Source organism: Oncorhynchus clarkii, chromosome 23 (genome assembly GCF_045791955.1).
Source record: "Oncorhynchus clarkii lewisi isolate Uvic-CL-2024 chromosome 23, UVic_Ocla_1.0, whole genome shotgun sequence".
Taxonomy (NCBI): Eukaryota; Metazoa; Chordata; class Actinopteri; order Salmoniformes; family Salmonidae; genus Oncorhynchus; species Oncorhynchus clarkii.
Window position 1 is genome coordinate 62148239 of NC_092169.1, and position 18658 is coordinate 62166896.

Consider the following 18658-nt stretch of genomic DNA (forward strand, 5'->3'; position numbering starts at 1 on the left):
GGAATTATTTGTACAGATGAGAGTTGGAAAAGAGAAGACGGTGAAGGCTCTAACGGTTAGTGTTTTTGTTTCAGACGTTCAGACCTCTGGTGGGGAAGGCTACTCTGGGTTCCATCACGGCTGTAGAGTTCTTCTCTGACAGACAACTGGACTTCCTGTCTGACCACGGAGCATACCAGCCCTACCAGGTCAGTGGACACACACCCGTACACACATGATTACATATCTGTGGTCACTGGCTCGTCGGTGACACGGTCAAATGAAGGTTCTGGTGATGCTCATTCCATTATGGTGTCATTTCCTGCTCCGCCAATCTGATATTATGGAGGAATTCTCCCAGGAGTCTCTGGAGAAAGACCTGTCTGTTTAGTTGGAGGAATTCTCACATGAGTCTCTGGAGAAAGACCTGTCTGTTTAGTTGGAGGAATTCTCCTAGTTGTCTCTGGAGAAAGACCTGTCTGTTTAGTTGGAGGAATTCTCCTAGTTGTCTCTGGAGAAAGACCTGTCTGTTTAGTTGGAGGAATTCTCCTAGATGTCTCTGGAGAAAGACCTGTCTGTTTAGTTGGAGGAATTCTCCCAGGAGTCTCTGGAGAAAGACCTGTCTGTTTAGTTGGAGGAATTCTCCCAGGAGTCTCTGGAGAAAGACCTGTCTGTTTAGTTGGAGGAATTCTCCTAGTTGTCTCTGGAGAAAGACCTGTCTGTTTAGTTGGAGGAATTCTCCCAGGAGTCTCTGGAGAAAGACCTGTCTGTTTAGTTGGAGGAATTCTACTAGGAGTCTCTGGAAAAAGACCTGTCTGTTTAGTTGGAGGAATTCTCCTAGGAGTCTCTGGAGAAAGACCTGTCTGTTTAGTTGGAGGAATTCTCCCAGGAGTCTCTGGAGAAAGACCTGTCTGTTTAGTTGGAGGAATTATCCTAGTTGTCTCTGGAGAAAGACCTGTCTGTTTAGTTGGAGGAATTCTCCCAGGAGTCTCTGGAGAAAGACCTGTCTGTTTAGTTGGAGGAATTATCCTAGTTGTCTCTGGAGAAAGACCTGTCTGTTTAGTTGGAGGAATTCTCCCAGGAGTCTCTGGAGAAAGACCTGTCTGTTTAGTTGGAGGAATTCTCCTAGTTGTCTCTGGAGAAAGACCTGTCTGTTTAGTTGGAGGAATTCTCCCAGGAGTCTCTGGAGAAAGACCTGTCTGTTTAGTTGGAGGAATTCTCCTAGTTGTCTCTGGAGAAAGACCTGTCTGTTTAGTTGGAGGAATTCTCCCAGGAGTCTCTGGAAAAAGACCTGTCTGTTTAGTTGCTCTTCTTTGACAGTGAAGATCAACGGTTGAATATCAGTGGGTCGGCCGTATCAGTTCAGTGGGTCGGCCGTATCAGTTCAGTGGGTCGGCCGTATCAGTTCAGTGGGTCGGCCGTATCAGTTCAGTGGGTCGGCCGTATCAGTTCAGTGGGTCGGCCGTATCAGTTCAGTGGGTCGGCCGTATCAGTTCAGTGGGTCGGCCGTATCAGTTCAGTGGGTCGGCCGTATCAGTTCAGTGGGTCGGCCGTATCAGTTCAGTGGGTCGGCCGTATCAGTTCAGTGGGTCGGCCGTATCAGTTCAGTGGGTCGGCCGTATCAGTTCAGTGGGTCGGCCGTATCAGTTCAGTGGGTCGGCCGTATCAGTTCAGTGGGTCGGCCGTGTCAGTTCAGTGGGTCGGCCGTGTCAGTTCAGTGGGTCGGCCGTGTCAGTTCAGTGGGTCGGCCGTGTCAGTTCAGTGGGCCGGCCGTGTCAGTTCAGTGGGCCGGCCGTGTCAGTTCAGTGGGCCGGCCGTGTCAGTTCAGTGGGTCGGCTGTGTCAGTTCAGTGGGTCGGCTGTGTCAGTTCAGTGGGTCGGCTGTGTCAGTTCAGTGGGTCGGCTGTGTCAGTTCAGTGGGTCGGCTGTGTCAGTTCAGTGGGTCGGCTGTGTGAGTGGGTCGGCTGGATCAGTGGGTCGGCTGGATCAGTGGGTCGGCTGTATCAGTGGGTCGGCTGTATCAGTGGGTCGGCCGTGTCAGTTCAGTGGGTCGGCCGTGTAAGTTCAGTGGGTCGGCCGTGTCGGTTCAGTTTGTCGGCCGTATCGGTTCAGTTTGTCGGCCGTATCGGTTCAGTGGGTCGGCCGTATCGGTTCAGTGGGTCGGCCGTATCGGTTCAGTGGGTCGGCCGTATCGGTTCAGTGGGTCGGCCGTATCGGTTCAGTGGGTCGGCCGTATCGGCTCAGTGGGTCGGCCGTATCGGCTCAGTGGGTCGGCCGTATCGGCTCAGTGGGTCGGCCGTATCGGCTCAGTGGGTCGGCCGTATCGGTTCAGTGGGTCGGCCGTATCGGTTCAGTGGGTCGGCCGTATCGGTTCAGTGGGTCGGCCGTATCGGTTCAGTGGGTCGGCCGTATCGGTTCAGTGGGTCGGCCGTATCGGTTCAGTGGGTCGGCCGTATCGGTTCAGTGGGTCGGCCGTATCGGTTCAGTGGGTCGGCCGTATCGGTTCAGTGGGTCGGCCGTATCGGTTCAGTGGGTCGGCCGTATCGGTTCAGTGGGTCGGCCGTATCGGTTCAGTGGGTCGGCCGTATCGGTTCAGTGGGTCGGCCGTATCGGTTCAGTGGGTCGGCCGTATCGGTTCAGTGGGTCGGCCGTATCGGTTAAGTGGGTCGGCCGAATCAGTGGGTCGGCTGTATCAGTGGGTCGGCTGTATCAGTTCAGTGGGTCGACTGTATCAGTTCAGTGGGTCGACTGTATCAGTTCAGTGGGTCGGCTGTATCAGTTCAGTGGGTCGGCTGTATCGATGGGTCGGCTGTATCAGTTCAGTGGGTCGGCTGTATCAGTTCAGTGGGTCGGCTGTATCAGTTCAGTGGGTCGACTGTATCAGTGGGTCGGCTGTATAAGTGGGTCGGCTGTATCAGTTCAGTGGGTCGGCTGTATCAGTGGGTCGGCTGTATCAGGATGCAGCTTTAATATGACTATTAAGGTGGATCATTAGTGTGTTTCAGAGACAGGACGGAGAGGAGGGGACAGTGTGTTTCAGTGACAGGAAGGAGAGGAGGGACAGTGTGTTTCAGAGACCGGAAGGAGAGGAGGGACAGTGTGTTTCAGAGACCGGAAGGAGAGGAGGGACAGTGTGCTTCAGAGACAGGAAGGAAAGGAGGGACAGTGTTTCAGAGACAGGAAGGAGAGGAGGGACAGTGTGTTTCAGAGACAGGAAGGAGAGGAGGGGACAGTGTGTTTCAGAGACCGGAAGGAGAGACTGGGACAGTGTGTTTCAGAGACAGGAAGGAGAGGAGGGTCAGTGTGTTTCAGAGACAGGAAGGAGAGGAGTGACGGTGTGTTTCAGAGACAGGAAGGAGAGGAGGGACAGTGTGTTTCAGAGACCGGAAGGAGAGGAGGGACAGTGTGTTTCAGAAACAGGAAGGAGAGACTGGGACGGTGTGTTTCAGAGACAGGAAGGAGAGGAGGGACAGTGTGTTTCAGAGACAGGAAGGAGAGGAGGGGACGGTGTGTTTCAGAGACAGGAAGGAGAGGAGGGACAGTGTGTTTCAGAGACAGGAAGGAGAGGAGGGGACGGTGTGTTTCAGAGACAGGAAGGAGAGGAGGGACCTTGTGTTGATGGGGGGTTGTTGTGAGGAGATGGGGGGTTGTTGTGAGGAGATGGGAGGTTGTTGTGAGGAGATGGGAGGTTGTTGTGAGGAGATGGGAGGTTGTTGTGAGGAGATGGGAGGTTGTTGTGAGGAGATGGGAGGTTGTTGTGAGGAGATGGGAGGGTGTTGTGAGGAGATGGGGGTTGTTGTGAGGAGATGGGGGGTTTGTTGTGAGGAGATGGGGGGTTTGTTGTGAGGGGCTGGGGGTTGTGAGAGGTTGAGGGGCTGGGGGTTGTTGTGAGAGGTTGAGGGGCTGGGGGTTGTTGTGAGAGGTTGAGAGGCTGGGGGTTGTTGTGAGAGGTTGAGGGGCTGGGGGTTGTTGTGAGAGGTTGAGGGGCTGGGGGTTGTTGTGAGAGGTTGAGGGGCTGGGGGTTGTTGTGAGAGGTTGAGGGGCTGGGGGTTGTTGTGAGAGGTTGAGGGGCTGGGGGTTGTTGTGAGAGGTTGGGGGGCTGGGGGGTTGTTGTGAGAGGTTGAGGAGATGGGAGGTTGTTGTGAGGAGATGGGAGGTTGTTGTGAGGAGATGGGAGGTTGTTGTGAGGAGATGGGAGGTTGTTGTGAGGAGATGGGGGTTGTTGTGAGGAGATGGGGGGTTTGTTGTGAGGAGATGGGGGGTTTGTTGTGAGGAGATGGGGGGGTTTGTTGTGAGGAGATGGGGGGTTTGTTGTGAGGAGATGGGGGGTTTGTTGTGAGGAGATGGGGGGCTGGGGGTTGTTGTGAGAGGTTGAGGGACTGGGGGTTGTTGTGAGAGGTTGAGGGGCTGGGGGTTGTTGTGAGAGGTTGATGGGCTGGGGGTTGTTGTGAGAGGTAGAGGGGCTGGGGGTTGTTGTGAGAGGTAGAGGGGCTGGGGGTTGTTGTGAGAGGTTGAGGGGCTGGGGGTTGTTGTGAGAGGTAGAGGGGCTGGGGGTTGTTGTGAGAGGTAGAGGGGCTGGGGGTTGTTGTGAGAGGTTGAGGAACTATGCTGCTGAATGAGTCATTTCATAGATGAGAACACATAATAGTGACTCATATGTCCTGAATGCAGACCAGAGGACAGTTGGCTGCTTCCTTCTTTCTGTGTGTTGTTGATGCTGAGCCTCTTCAGTGGGTAGATAGATGCTACATCTCCCTCTCTCTCTTTCTCTCTCTCTCCCTCTCTCTATCTCTCTGTGTTTACAGGTCTTCAGTGGGTAGATACACTGAACAAAAATATAAACTCAACATGTAAAGTGTTGGTCCTGTCATGACGTTGGGGGTAGGTTTATGACAGTCATGAATACCTACCCCCCCCCCCCCCCCCCCCCCCCCCCCCCCCCCCCCCTTTCCTCTCTCTACCCTACTGATGTGACATTTAAAAACCCATTGGTTAACATAGAGATTCTGGGAACATCAGAAGTTGGGGGGAAATGAACTATATTCTGGTAATCCGAACAATTGAACATATGCGGTGGTACTTAATGAATATGATGTCAGTTCGGTTGTCATCTGAGACATTCTCATCAATGATAGGATGACAAACTCTACAGTGGAAAGTCTGCACATTGTAGTTATCGGATTCACATGGAATTGTTGTTCAATTTAAATGTTTGAATATGAAATTATTGGTGAAGAGATTAAATGTAATTTTAGCTTCCAAATGAGAGATTTGGGTTTTCATAAGGTAGGGCTCTGCTCAATCAGTGGCCCGCCCCTGTGAAGAAGCTGTTTAGGTCAGTGATCTCTGTTCTGATGTCCAGAAGCTGTTTAGGTCAGTGATCTCTGTTCTGATGTCCAGAAGCTGTTTAGGTCAGTGATCTCTGTCCTGATGTCCAGAAGCTGTTTAGGTCAGTGATCTCTGTTCTGATGTCCAGAAGCTGTTTAGGTCAGTGATCTCTGTTCTGATGTCCAGAAGCTGTTTAGGTCAGTGATCTCTGTCCTGATGTCCAGAAGCTGTTTAGGTCAGTGATCTCTGTTCTGATGTCCAGAAGCTGTTTAGGTCAGTGATCTCTGTTCTGATGTCCAGAAGCTGTTTAGGTCAGTGATCTCTGTTCTGATGTCCAGAAGCTGTTTAGGTCAGTGATCTCTGTTCTGATGTCCAGAAGCTGTTTAGGTCAGTGATCTCTGTTCTGATGTCCAGAAGGTGTTTAGGTCAGTGATCTCTGTTCTGATGTCCAGAAGGTGTTTAGGTCAGTGATCTCTGTTCTGATGTCCAGAAGCTGTTTAGGTCAGTGATCTCTGTCCTGATGTCCAGAAGCTGTTTAGGTCAGTGATCTCTGTCCTCAGATATGTGTCTCAGAGGACAGTATAACATCTAGTATCTACTGCAGAGTCATCTCATATGTGTCTCAGAGGACAGTATAACATCTAGTATCTACTGTAGAGTCATCTCAGATATGTGTCTCAGAGGACAGTATAACAACTAGTATCCACTGTAGAGTCATCTCAGATATGTGTCTCAGAGGACTTGGCCCATGTCTGGAGGAATATGTGATGCCACAGTAGAATCGCTCACGGTGACAGAGCAGTGACTGGTGAGGAACACCTCTGATCAGTCACGTAAGTTACCACAGTCTTACTAACATCCTGCTCTGACCGGTTGCTAGTGAAAGTCCGTCTGGTACGGATTCTACTGTTTTTACACGAGGATATGTGGAGGTCTGTAGGGTGGAGGAGAACAGGAGGATATGTGGAGGTCTGTAGGGTGGAGGAGAACAGGAGGATATGTGGAGGTCTGTAGGGTGGAGGAGAACAGGAGGATATGTGGAGGTCTGTAGGGCAGGGTGGAGGAGAACAGGAGGATATGTGGAGGTCTGTAGGGTGGAGGATATGTGGAGGTCTGTAGGGCAGGGTGGAGGAGAACAGGAGGATATGTGGAGGATATGTGGAGGTCTGTAGGGCAGGGTGGAGGAGAACAGGAGGATATGTGGAGGTCTGTAGGGCAGGGTAGAGGAGAACAGGAGGATATGTGGAGGTCTGTAGGGCAGGGTAGAGGAGAACAGGAGGATATGTGGAGGTCTGTAGGGTGGAGGAGAACAGGAGGATATGTGGAGGTCTGTAGGGCAGGGTGGAGGAGAACAGGAGGATATGTGGAGGTCTGTAGGGCAGGGTGGAGGAGAACAGGAGGATATGTGGAGGTCTGTCGGGCAGGGTGGAGGAGAACAGGAGGATATGTGGAGGTCTGTCGGGCAGGGTGGAGGAGAACAGGAGGAAGGGGGGAGCAGCAATCTGTTTGGTATAAAGGACACAATGAAGTCACTGTTTGTAGGGCCAGCCAGGCAGGCAAGCTGAGGATCGTGGTGTAGTGTGCTGTAGAGAGAAGAACTGACAGGAGGAATAGGAGAAGACAAGGTGAAAGAAGAGGAGAGGCTGGACTGTGACCAGCAACAGTGAGTCAGATCTTTACAATATTAGAGAGAAAGCAAGACGAGATACTACAGCCTGCTACTCGTCTGACAGTGGACTGTACAGTGACCTCTGTTGGGCTGAAGTTGGATGATATTGAATGCAGGTTTGTACAGTGTGGCTTACCATTTAATACCATTTATTTGTAATAGTATGCCTATTTGTTGAATTGATACATCATTTTTTCTGAGTGACAGACTAGTTTTCCATTTGTTAGTATCTCAAGTTCTCCCTCAGAACACACTAATGCTCTGTACCCTGTTCACCAATGGCTATTTTGGTATATTTTGACATAATTTGCCTCCTTGGTCGACCGAAAGTCGTCTGTTCTTTCGACCAATCAATTGGTCTAAATGTTCAAAACGTTATTTTTTCTTCATATATAGACCAACCCGATGTGTTTGACTTAAATCAACTATATGCACAGCTGGTCTGAGGATTTAACTGTGTGATTAAGACACACAAAGGTATGTTTTATTTCTCCTCTATTTAACCAGGGAGGTCAGTTGAGAACACCTTTATTTAACCAGGGAGGTCAGTTGAGAACACCTTTATTTAACCAGGGAGGTCAGTTGAGAACACCTTTATTTAACCAGGGAGGTCAGTTGAGAACACCTCTATTTAACCAGGGAGGTCAGTTGAGAACACCTCTATTTAACCAGGGAGGTCAGTTGAGAACACCTTTATTTAACCAGGGAGGTCAGTTGAGAACACCTTTATTTAACCAGGGAGGTCAGTTGAGAACACCTTTATTTAACCAGGGAGGTCAGTTGAGAACACCTTTATTTAACCAGGTAGGCCAGTTGAGAACACCTTTATTTAACCAGGGAGGTCAGTTGAGAACACCTCTATTTAACCAGGGAGGTCAGTTGAGAACACCTCTATTTAACCAGGGAGGTCAGTTGAGAACACCTTTATTTAACCAGGTAGGCCAGTTGAGAACACCTTTATTTAACCAGGGAGGTCAGTTGAGAACACCTTTATTTAACCAGGGAGGTCAGTTGAGAACACCTTTATTTAACCAGGTAGGCCAGTTGAGAACACCTTTATTTAACCAGGTAGGCCAGTTGAGAACAAGTTCTCATTTACAACTGAGACCTGGCCAAGATAAAGCAAAGTAGTGAGACAGAAACAACAACACAGAGTTACACATAAACAAACGTACAGTCAATAACACAATAGAAAAATCTATGTATAGTGTGTGCAAATGTAGAAGAGTAGTGAGGTAAAGGAATAAATAGGCCATAGAGGTGAAATAATTACGATTTAGCATTAACACTGGAGTGATAGATGTGCAGATGATGATGTGCAAGTAGAGATACTGGGGTGCAAAAGAGCAAGAGGGTAAGTAACAATATGGGGATGAGGTAGTTGGGTGGGCTATTTACAGATGGGTACAGGTACAGAGATCGGTAAGCTGCTCTGACAGCTGATGCTTAAAGTTAGTGAGGGAGATGTGAGACTCCAGCTTCAGTGATTTTTGCAATTCGTTCCAGTCATTGGCAGCAGAGAACTGGAAGGAAAGGCAGCCAATGGAAGTGTTGGCTTTGGGGATGACCAGTGAAGTATACCTGCTGGAGCTCGTGCTATGGGTGGGTGTTGCTATGGTGATCAGTGAGCTGAGATAAGGGGGGACTTTACCTAGCAAAGAGTTTTCGATGACCTGGAGCCAGTGGGTTTGGCGACCAACCCAAATGACTCAGGAGGGATGGCCACGCTTTGTTAAAATATGACAGTGAGTGCCTGTGTGATTGGCGCACGTTATCTCTCTCCTCGCTGCTGCAGAGAACAGGCACCACAGCAAGTGTCTATCACGCTGTCTCTCTCCTCTCTGCTGCAGAGAACAGACACCACAGCAAGTGTCTATCACGCTGTCTCTCTCCTCTGCTGCAGAGAACAGACACCACAGCAAGTGTCTATCACACTGTCTTTCTCCTCCCTGCTGCAGTGAACAGACACCACAGTCTATCACGCTGACTGTGCTGAAGCTGCACCATCATTTCGGCCATGTTGTTTCTCACTTGTTGCTCCGACTGAAAAGTGCTGTTACTGAAATCCCTCATTTGTTTAGGGAAAAAACATTCCCTATTCCCTCCCATGCAGGCAGTAGCTCAGGGCCAAGATAAAGCAAAGGGACCTCCCATGCAGGCAGTAGCTCAGGGACTGCCGCAGCTCCCTGGGACTGGGACTGCCACACAAAAATATCAGCCCACAGAGAGAGAAGCACGAGATTAAACTTCACTCAACTTTCCAGGCAGTGGTCACCAACCGGTCGATCACGATCCACTGGTCCATCTCCAAGGCATCCCTAGTCGATCACGATCCACTGGTCCATCTCCAAGGCATCCCTAGTCGATCACGATCCACAGGTCCATCTCCAAGGCATCCCTAGTCGATCACGATCCACGGGTCCATCTCCAAGGCATTCCTAGTCGATCGCGATCCACTGGTCCATCTCCAAGGCATCCCTAGTCGATCACGATCCACCGGTCCATCTCCAAGGCATCCCTAGTCGATTGCGATCCACTGGTCCATCTCCAAGGCATCCCTAGTCGATCACGATCCACCGGTCCATCTCCAAGGCATCCCTAGTCGATCGCGATCCACGGGTCCATCTCGAGGGCATTTCGAGTCGATCGCGATCCACGGGTCCATCTCCAAGGCAGATGTAACTTAAAGCAGGTACAGCCTCAGTGTTCACAGTAAAACTGTAACTTAAAGCAGGTACAGCCTCAGTGTTCACAGTAAAACTGTAACTTAAAGCAGGTACAGCCTCAGTGTTCACAGTAAAACTGTAACTTAAAGCAGGTACAGCCTCAGTGTTCACAGTAAAACTGTAACTTAAAGCAGGTACAGCCTCAGTGTTTACAGTAAACCTGTAACTTAAAGCAGGTACAGCCTCAGTGTTTACAGTAAAACTGTAACTTAAAGCAGGTACAGCCTCAGTGTTCACAGTAAAACTGTAACTTAAAGCAGGTACAGCCTCAGTGTTCACAGTAAAACTGTAACTTAAAGCAGGTACAGCCTCAGTTTTCACAGTAAACACGCGCTGGAAGTTGCACAGAATTTTTGCCCTACATTACTCATCTCATATGTATATACTGTACTCTATACCATCTACTGCATCTTGCCATCTTAATGTAATGTATCACTAGCCACTTTAAACTATGCCACTTTTATATGTTTACAAACCCTACGGTACTCATCTCATATTTATATACTGTACTCGATACCATCTACTGCATCTTGCCTATGCCATTCTGTACCATCACTCATTCATATATCTTTATGTACATATTCTTCATCCCTTTACACTTGTGTGTATAAGGTAGTAGTTTGGAATTGTTAGTTAGATTACTCGTTGGTTATAACTGCATTGTCGGAACTAGAAGCACAAGCATTTCGCTACACTCGCATTAACATCTGCTAACCATGTGTATGTGACAAATACATTTGATTTGATAGCAGTAAAAACTGTATCATAGAGGCTGAGAATGTCAGAGGAAAGAAGGTGACTGTAGTAGGGTGACTGTAGCAGGGTAGCAGGGTAGTAAGGTGACTGTAGCAAGGTGACTGGCAGGGTGACTATAGCAGGGTAGCGAGGTGACTGTAGCAAGGTGACTGTAGCAGGCTAATAAGGTGACTAGCAGGGTAGTAAGGTGACTGTAGCAGGGTAGTGAGGTGACTGTAGCAGGGTAGTGAGGTGACTGTAGCAGGGTGGTGAGGTGACTGTAGCAGGGTGACTGTAGCAGGGTGGTGAAGTGACTGTAGCAGGGTGGGGGTAGCAGGGTAGTAAGGTGACTGTAGCAGGGTGACTGTAGCAGGGTAGTGAGGTGACTGTAGCAGGGTGACTGTAGCAGGGTAGCGAGGTGACTGTAGCAGGGTAGTGAGGTGACTGTAGCAGGGTGACTGTAGCAGGGTAGCGAGGTGACTGTAGCAGGGTAGTGAGGTGACTGTAGAAGGGTGGTGAGGTGACTGTAGCAGGGTGACTGTAGCAGGGTGACTGTAGCAGGGTAGTGAGGTGACTGTAGCAGGGTGGTGAGGTGACTGTAGCAGGGTGGTGGTAGCAGGGTGGCGGTAGCAGGGTAGTGAGGTGACTGTAGCAGGGTGACTGTAGCAGGGTAGTGAGGTGACTGTAGCAGGGTGACTGTAGCAGGGTAGCGAGGTGACTGTAGCAGGGTAGTGAGGTGACTGTAGCAGGGTGACTGTAGCAGGGTGGTGAGGTGACTGTAGCAGGGTGACTGTAGCAGGGTAGTGAGGTGACTGTAGCAGGGTGACTGTAGCAGGGTAGTGAGGTGACTGTAGCAGGGTGACTGTAGCAGGGTAGTGAGGTGACTGTAGCAGGGTGACTGTAGCAGGGTAGCGAGGTGACTGTAGCAGGGTAGTGAGGTGACTGTAGAAGGGTGGTGAGGTGACTGTAGCAGGGTGACTGTAGCAGGGTGACTGTAGCAGGGTAGTGAGGTGACTGTAGCAGGGTGGTGAGGTGACTGTAGCAGGGTGGTGGTAGCAGGGTGGCGGTAGCAGGGTAGTGAGGTGACTGTAGCAGGGTGACTGTAGCAGGGTAGTGAGGTGACTGTAGCAGGGTGACTGTAGCAGGGTAGTGAGGTGACTGTAGCAGGGTGACTGTAGCAGGGTAGTGAGGTGACTGTAGCAGGGTGACTGTAGCAGGGTAGTGGGGTGACTGTAGCAGGGTGGCAGAAGGGACTGCAGCTGTTGGCTCTGCTACACAACAGTCTCCCTCAGTGATCCAGAACTGACAGTGCTACTCTGTTCTGTAGCACCAACACAACTTAATGGCTTTCCCTGGAAGGAAGGCAGGGCTGCACAGACAAAGCCCCCTCTGTCTCACAGCTCTCCCTTTCTCTCACACGCTAGTGTTCATTTGGGTCTCTGTCCTTCGCTCAGGGTAGTATCATGTTACTATAGCGACACTCCGTGAACACACACACACTCACTATGGGCGTTCAACATTACATGTAGCCAGCAACATAAGATCATGCTTTAGTCATGCAGAGCCCAGAACATTACAGGACAAACCAGAAACAACACCACACTGTAGCCTTGTATCATAGCCCCCCCTCCCCTCCCCCCACATTTCTGTGTTACACTCGGCAGCCATATTTATTACATCGCCCCCAGCAACAAGACATTTACTCACGACACTCATACTGGGTTGCCATAGTATCGGACCCAGTTGCTAAACTGGGAGTATAAAGTCTGAATCACCTTCTCCTCCTAGACACCACCTCCTCCTCCTAGACACCACCTCCTCCTAGACACCACCTCCTCCTCCTAGACTCCACCTCCTCCTCCTAGACACCACCTCCTCCTCCTAGACTCCACCTCCTCCTCCTAGACACCACCTCCTCCTCCTAGAAACCACCCCCTCCTAGACACTACCTCCTCCTCTTAGACACCACCTCCTCCTCCTAGAAACCACCCCCTCCTAGACACTACCTCCTCCTCTTAGACACCACCTCCTCCTCCTAGAAACCACCCCCTCCTAGAAACCACCTCCTCCTCCTAGACACCGCCTCCTCCTCCTAGACACCGCCTCCTCCTCCTAGACACCGCCTCCTCCTAGACACCGCCTCCTCCTAGACACCACCTCCTCCTCCTAGAAACCTCCTCCTCCTAGAAACCACCACCTCCTCCTAGACTCCACCACCTCCTCCTAGACTCCACCACCTCCTCCTAGACTCCACCACCTCCTCCTAGACTCCACCACCTCCTCCTAGACTCCACCACCTCCTCCTAGACTCCACCACCTCCTCCTAGACTCCACCACCTCCTCCTAGACTCCACCACCTCCTCCTAGACTCCACCACCTCCTCCTAGACTCCACCACCTCCTCCTAGACACCACCACCTCCTCCTAGACACCACCACCACCTCCTAGACACCACCACCTCCTAGACACCACCACCTCCTCCTAGACTCCACCACCTCCTCCTAGACTCCACCACCTCCTCCTAGACTCCACCACCTCCTCCTAGACACCACCACCTCCTCCTAGACACCACCACCTCCTCCTAGACACCACCACCTCCTCCTAGACACCACCACCTCCTCCTAGACACCACCACCTCCTCCTAGACACCACCACCTCCTCCTAGACACCACCACCTCCTCCTAGACACCACCACCTCCTCCTAGACACCACCACCTCCTCCTAGACACCACCACCTCCTCCTAGACACCACCACCTCCTCCTAGACACCACCACCTCCTCCTAGACACCACCACCTCCTCCTAGACACCACCACCACCACCTCCTAGACACCACCACCTCCTCCTAGACACCACCACCTCCTCCTAGACACCGCCTCCTCCTCCTAGACACCGCCTCCTCCTCCTAGACACCGCCTCCTCCTCCTAGAAACCGCCACCTCCTCCTAGACTCCACCACCTCCTCCTAGACTCCACCACCTCCTCCTAGACTCCACCACCTCCTCCTAGACTCCACCACCTCCTCCTAGACTCCACCTCCTCCTCCTAGACTCCACCTCCTCCTCCTAGAAACCGCCTCCTCCTCCTAGACACCGCCTCCTCCTCCTAGACACCGCCTCCTCCTCCTAGACACCGCCTCCTCCTCCTAGACACCGCCTCCTCCTCCTAGACACCGCCTCCTCCTCCTAGACACCACCTCCTCCTAGACACCACCTCCTCCTCCTAGAAACCTCCTCCTCCTAGACTCCACCACCTCCTCCTAGACTCCACCACCTCCTCCTAGACTCCACCACCTCCTCCTAGACTCCACCACCTCCTAGACACCACCACCTCCTCCTCCTAGACACCGCCTACTCCTCCTAGACACCGCCTCCTCCTCCTAGACACCGCCTCCTCCTCCTAGACACCGCCTCCTCCTAGACACCACCGCCTCCTCCTAGACACCACCACCTCCTCCTAGACACCACCACCTCCTCCTAGACTCCACCACCTCCTCCTAGACTCCACCACCTCCTCCTAGACACCACCACCTCCTCCTAGACACCACCACCACCTCCTAGACACCACCACCACCTCCTAGACACCACCACCACCTCCTAGACACCACCACCACCTCCTAGACACCACCACCACCTCCTAGACACCACCACCACCTCCTAGACACCACCACCTCCTCCTAGACACCACCACCTCCTCCTAGACACCACCTCCTCCCCCTAGACACCACCTCCTCCTCCTAGACACCACCACCTCCTCCTAGACTCCACCACCTCCTCCTATACTCCACCACCACCTCCTCTTCCTAGACACCACCTCCTTCTCTTCTTAGACTCCACCTCCTCCTCCTAGACTCCACCTCCTCCTATACTCCTCCTCCTAGACTCCTCCTCCTAGACTCCTCTTCGTCCTCCTAGACTCCTCCTAGACACCACCTCCTCCTAGACTCTTCCTCCTAGACACCACCTCCTCCTAGACACCTCCTCAGAAAGGAGGACCAAGGCATCTTTAATAAATTATATTAAGAGAGCCTTGGTCCTCCTTTCTTTTGTTTTAATCAGTTATTTGGTGACGTGATATGTTTAATATAGTTTGGTTTAAAAAGGATCTTTTTCTTTTATGAAATTCACTGAGTAGGATGGTCCTCCCCTTCCTCCTCTGAGGAGCCTCCACTGATATGCATCTTGTCCTTGTTGTCTAGCTAGACACCATGCTGCTCTTATCCAGCTAGACACCATGTTTCTCTGTTATATTGCTGCTCTTATCCAGCTAGACACCATGTTGCTCTTATCCAGCTAGACACCATGTTTCTCTGTTATATTGCTGCTCTTATTCAGCTAGACACCATGTTTCTCTGTTATATTGCTGCTCTTATCCAGCTAGACACCATGCTGCTCTTATCCAGCTAGACACCATGCTGCTCTTATCCAACTAGACACCATGCTTCACTTATCCAGCTAGACACCATGCTTCACTTATCCAGCTAGACACCGTGCTGCTCTTATCCAGATAGACACCATGCTGCTCTTATCCAGCTAGACACCGTGCTGCTCTTATCCAGCTAGACCCCATGCTGCTCTTATCCAGCTAGACACCGTGCTGCTCTTATCCAGCTAGACCCCATGCTGCACTTATCCAGCTAGACACCATGCTTCACTTATCCAGCTAGACCCCGTGCTGCTCTTATCCAGCTAGACACCGTGCGGCTCTTATCCAGCTAGACACCGTGCTGCTCTTTTCCAGCTAGACACCGTGCTGCTCTTATCCAGCTAGACGCCGTGCTGCTCTTATCCAGCTAGACGCCGTGCTGCTCTTATCCAGCTAGACGCCGTGCTGCTCTTATCCAGCTAGACGCCGTGCTGCTCTTATCCAGCTAGACGCCGTGCTGCTCTTATCCAGCTAGACGCCGTGCTGCTCTTATCCAGCTAGACGCCGTGCTGCTCTTATCCAGCTAGACGCCGTGCTGCTCTTATCCAGCTAGACACCGTGCTGCTCTTTGTTATATTGCCAGTCTTGCTTTGTATTTGAATGGGGCCATCTGTTGTACCTCTTTACTCCAGTTTGTACTGTAAAGATGATATTGTTAAAGATGTGATTTTTGTGTCATGTCTCTAAAGCTCTATTCGGATGGGACAGGTTGTACTGGGGGAGCTCCGGTAGTGGGACAGGTTGTACTGGGACAGGTTGTACTGGGGGTGCTCTGGTAATGGGACAGGTTGTACTGGGGGAGCTCTGGTAATGGGACAGGTTGTACTGGGGGAGCTCCGGTAATGGGACAGGTTGTACTGGGGGTGCTCTGGTAATGGGACAGGTTGTACTGGGGGAGCTCTGGTAATGGGACAGGTTGTACTGGGGGAGCGCCGGTAATGGTCCCACTGTGGATGCCTGGTATTGGTCCCAGGCCGTGGTGGAGGCCTGGTATTGGTCCCAGGTTGTGGAGGAGGCCTGGTATTGGTCACAATTTTTAGATTTTGAGATGCCTCTGAATATATAGCACTGCAGCAACATCAATCAGACAGGAGAGGCTGGAGGTGAAATAAAAAGCATCGCCTGGTTTGTGATGAAGTCTCCTCCCTCACCTTGACTCGTGCAGCCAGAGAGGGTGGGGGCGCTGCTCCTCATTGCCCTCTACAAGGCAGACTGGAGTGGCTCAGGAGACCTCATAACAGCAGGGGGCGCTGCTCCTCATTGCCCTCTACAAGGCAGCCTGGAGAATACTAATAACAGGGCTCAGTCATGTGGAGCCTCTCAGTAATGGGACTGGGCAGTCAGACACACAGTGCTCAGCCCATTCATTGTTAATGAACACAGTTAATATGTCTGGCCGTGTTCTGTCTGAGCTGCTGTCCCACTGAGTCCTGCTAGTGTTCTGTCTGAGCTGCTGTCCCACTGAGTCCTGTTCTGTCTGAGCTGCTGTCCCACTGAGTCATGTTAGTGTTCTGTCTGAGCTGCTGTCCCACTGAGTTCTGCTAGTGTTCTGTCTGAGCTGCTGTCCCACTGAGTCCTGCTCGTGTTCTGTCTGAGCTGCTGTCCCACTAGTGTTCTGTCTGAGCTGCTGTCCCACTGAGTCATGTTAGTGTTCTGTCTGAGCTGCTGTCCCACTGAGTCCTGCTCGTGTTCTGTCTGAGCTGCTGTCCCACTAGTGAGCTGCTGTCCCACTGAGTCCTGCCTCACTGAGTCCTGTGAACACATTCTCAGTTACAGCAACGACCTGGGGGCTGAATGAGCCGACCGTGATGGTTTGAGGGCCAGATTGGGAATTTAGCCAGGACACCAGGGTTAACACCCCTACTCTTACGATAAGTGTCATGGGATCTTTAATGACCTCAGAGTCAGGACACCCGTTTAACGTCCCATCCGAAAGACGGCACCCTACACAGGGCAATGTCCCCAATCACTGCCCTGGTTCATTGGGACATTTTTTTAGACCAGAGGAAAGAGTGCCTCCTACTGGCCCTCCAACACCACTTCCAGCAGCATCTGGTCTCCCATCCAGGGACCGACCAGGACCAACCCTGCTTAGCTTTAGAAGCAAGCCAGCAGTGGTATGCAGGGTGGTATGCTGATGGCATGGATGTATAGGGCTACCAACCATACTGTTGACTGTCTAATGGATGGATGTATAGGGCTACCAACCATACTGTTGACTGTCTGATGGATGTATAGGTCTACCAACCATACTGTTGACTGTCTAATGGATGGATGTATAGGTCTACCAACCATACTGTTGACTGTCTAATGGATGGATGTATAGGTCTACCAACCATACTGTTGACTGTCTAATGGATGGATGTATAGGGCTACCAACCATACTGTTGACTGTCTAATGGATGTATAGGTCTACCAACCATACTGTTGACTGTCTGATGGATGTATAGGTCTACCAACCATACTGTTGACCGTCTAATGGGTGTATAGGTCTACCAACCATACTGTTGACTGTCTAATGGATGTATAGGTCTACCAACCATACTGTTGACTGTCTGATGGATGTATAGGTCTACCAACCATACTGTTGACTGTCTAATGGATGGATGTATAGCGCTACCAACCATACTGTTGACTGTCTGATGGATGTATAGGTCTACCAACCATACTGTTGACTGTCTAATGGATGGATGTATAGGTCTACCAACCATACTGTTGACTGTCTGATGGATGTATAGGTCTACCAACCATACTGTTGACTGTCTATGGATGGATGTATAGGTCTACCAACCATACTGTTGACTGTCTGATGGATGTATAGGTCTACCAACCATACTGTTGACTGTCTAATGGGTGTATAGGTCTACCAACCATACTGTTGACTGTCTGATGGATGTATAGGTCTACCAACCATACTGTTTACTGTCTAATGGATGTATAGGGCTACCAACCATACTGTTGACTGTCTAATGGATGTATAGGTCTACCAACCATACTGTTGACTGTCTAATGGATGTATGTATAGGGCTACCAACCATACTGTTGACTGTCTATGGATGTATAGGTCTACCAACCATACTGTTGACTGTCTAATGGATGGATGTATAGGGCTACCAACCATACTGTTGACTGTCTATGGATGTATAGGTCTACCAACCATACTGTTGACTGTCTAATGGATGGATGTATAGGTCTACCAACCATACTGTTGACTGTCTAATGGATGGATGTATAGGTCTACCAACCATACTGTTGACTGTCCAATGGATGGATGTATAGGTTTACCAACCATACTGTTGACTGTCTATGGATGTATAGGTCTACCAACCATACTGTTGACTGTCCAATGGATGGATGTATAGGTCTACCAACCATACAGGAGGGTCAGAGAGAGAAGGGGGGGGGGGGGCCAGAGAGAGAAGGGGAGGGGAGGAGGGCCAGAGAGAGAAGGGGGGGGGAGGGCCAGAGAGAGAAGGGGAGGGGCGGGGGGCCAGAGAGAAAAGGGGAGGGGAGGAGGGCCAGAGAGAAAAGGGGAGGGGAGGAGGGCCAGAGAGAGAAGGGGAGGGGAGGAGGGCCAGAGAGAGAAGGGGAGGGGAGGAGGGCCAGAGAGAGAAGGGGAGGGGAGGAGGGCCAGAGAGAGAAGGGGAGGGGAGGAGGGCCAGAGAGAGAAGGGGAGGGGAGGAGGGCCAGAGAGAGAAGGGGAGGGGAGGAGGGCCAGAGAGAGAAGGGGAGGGGAGGAGGGACAGAGAGAGAAGGGGAGGGGAGGAGGGACAGAGAGAGAAAGGGGGGGGGGAGGGCC

At 51.3% G+C, this 18658-nt stretch overlaps 1 protein-coding gene across 1 annotated transcript in view; it reads left to right on the plus strand.

The window, feature by feature from the left end:
* LOC139381221 (probable JmjC domain-containing histone demethylation protein 2C) overlaps positions 1 to 18658 on the plus strand; it is a 235668-nt gene that overhangs the window by 111290 nt on the left and 105720 nt on the right. The window contains exon 3 of the mRNA XM_071124680.1: positions 75 to 188. Within this exon, the coding sequence (XP_070980781.1) occupies positions 75 to 188 (114 nt within the window). The remainder of the gene's footprint in view (positions 1 to 74; positions 189 to 18658) is intronic.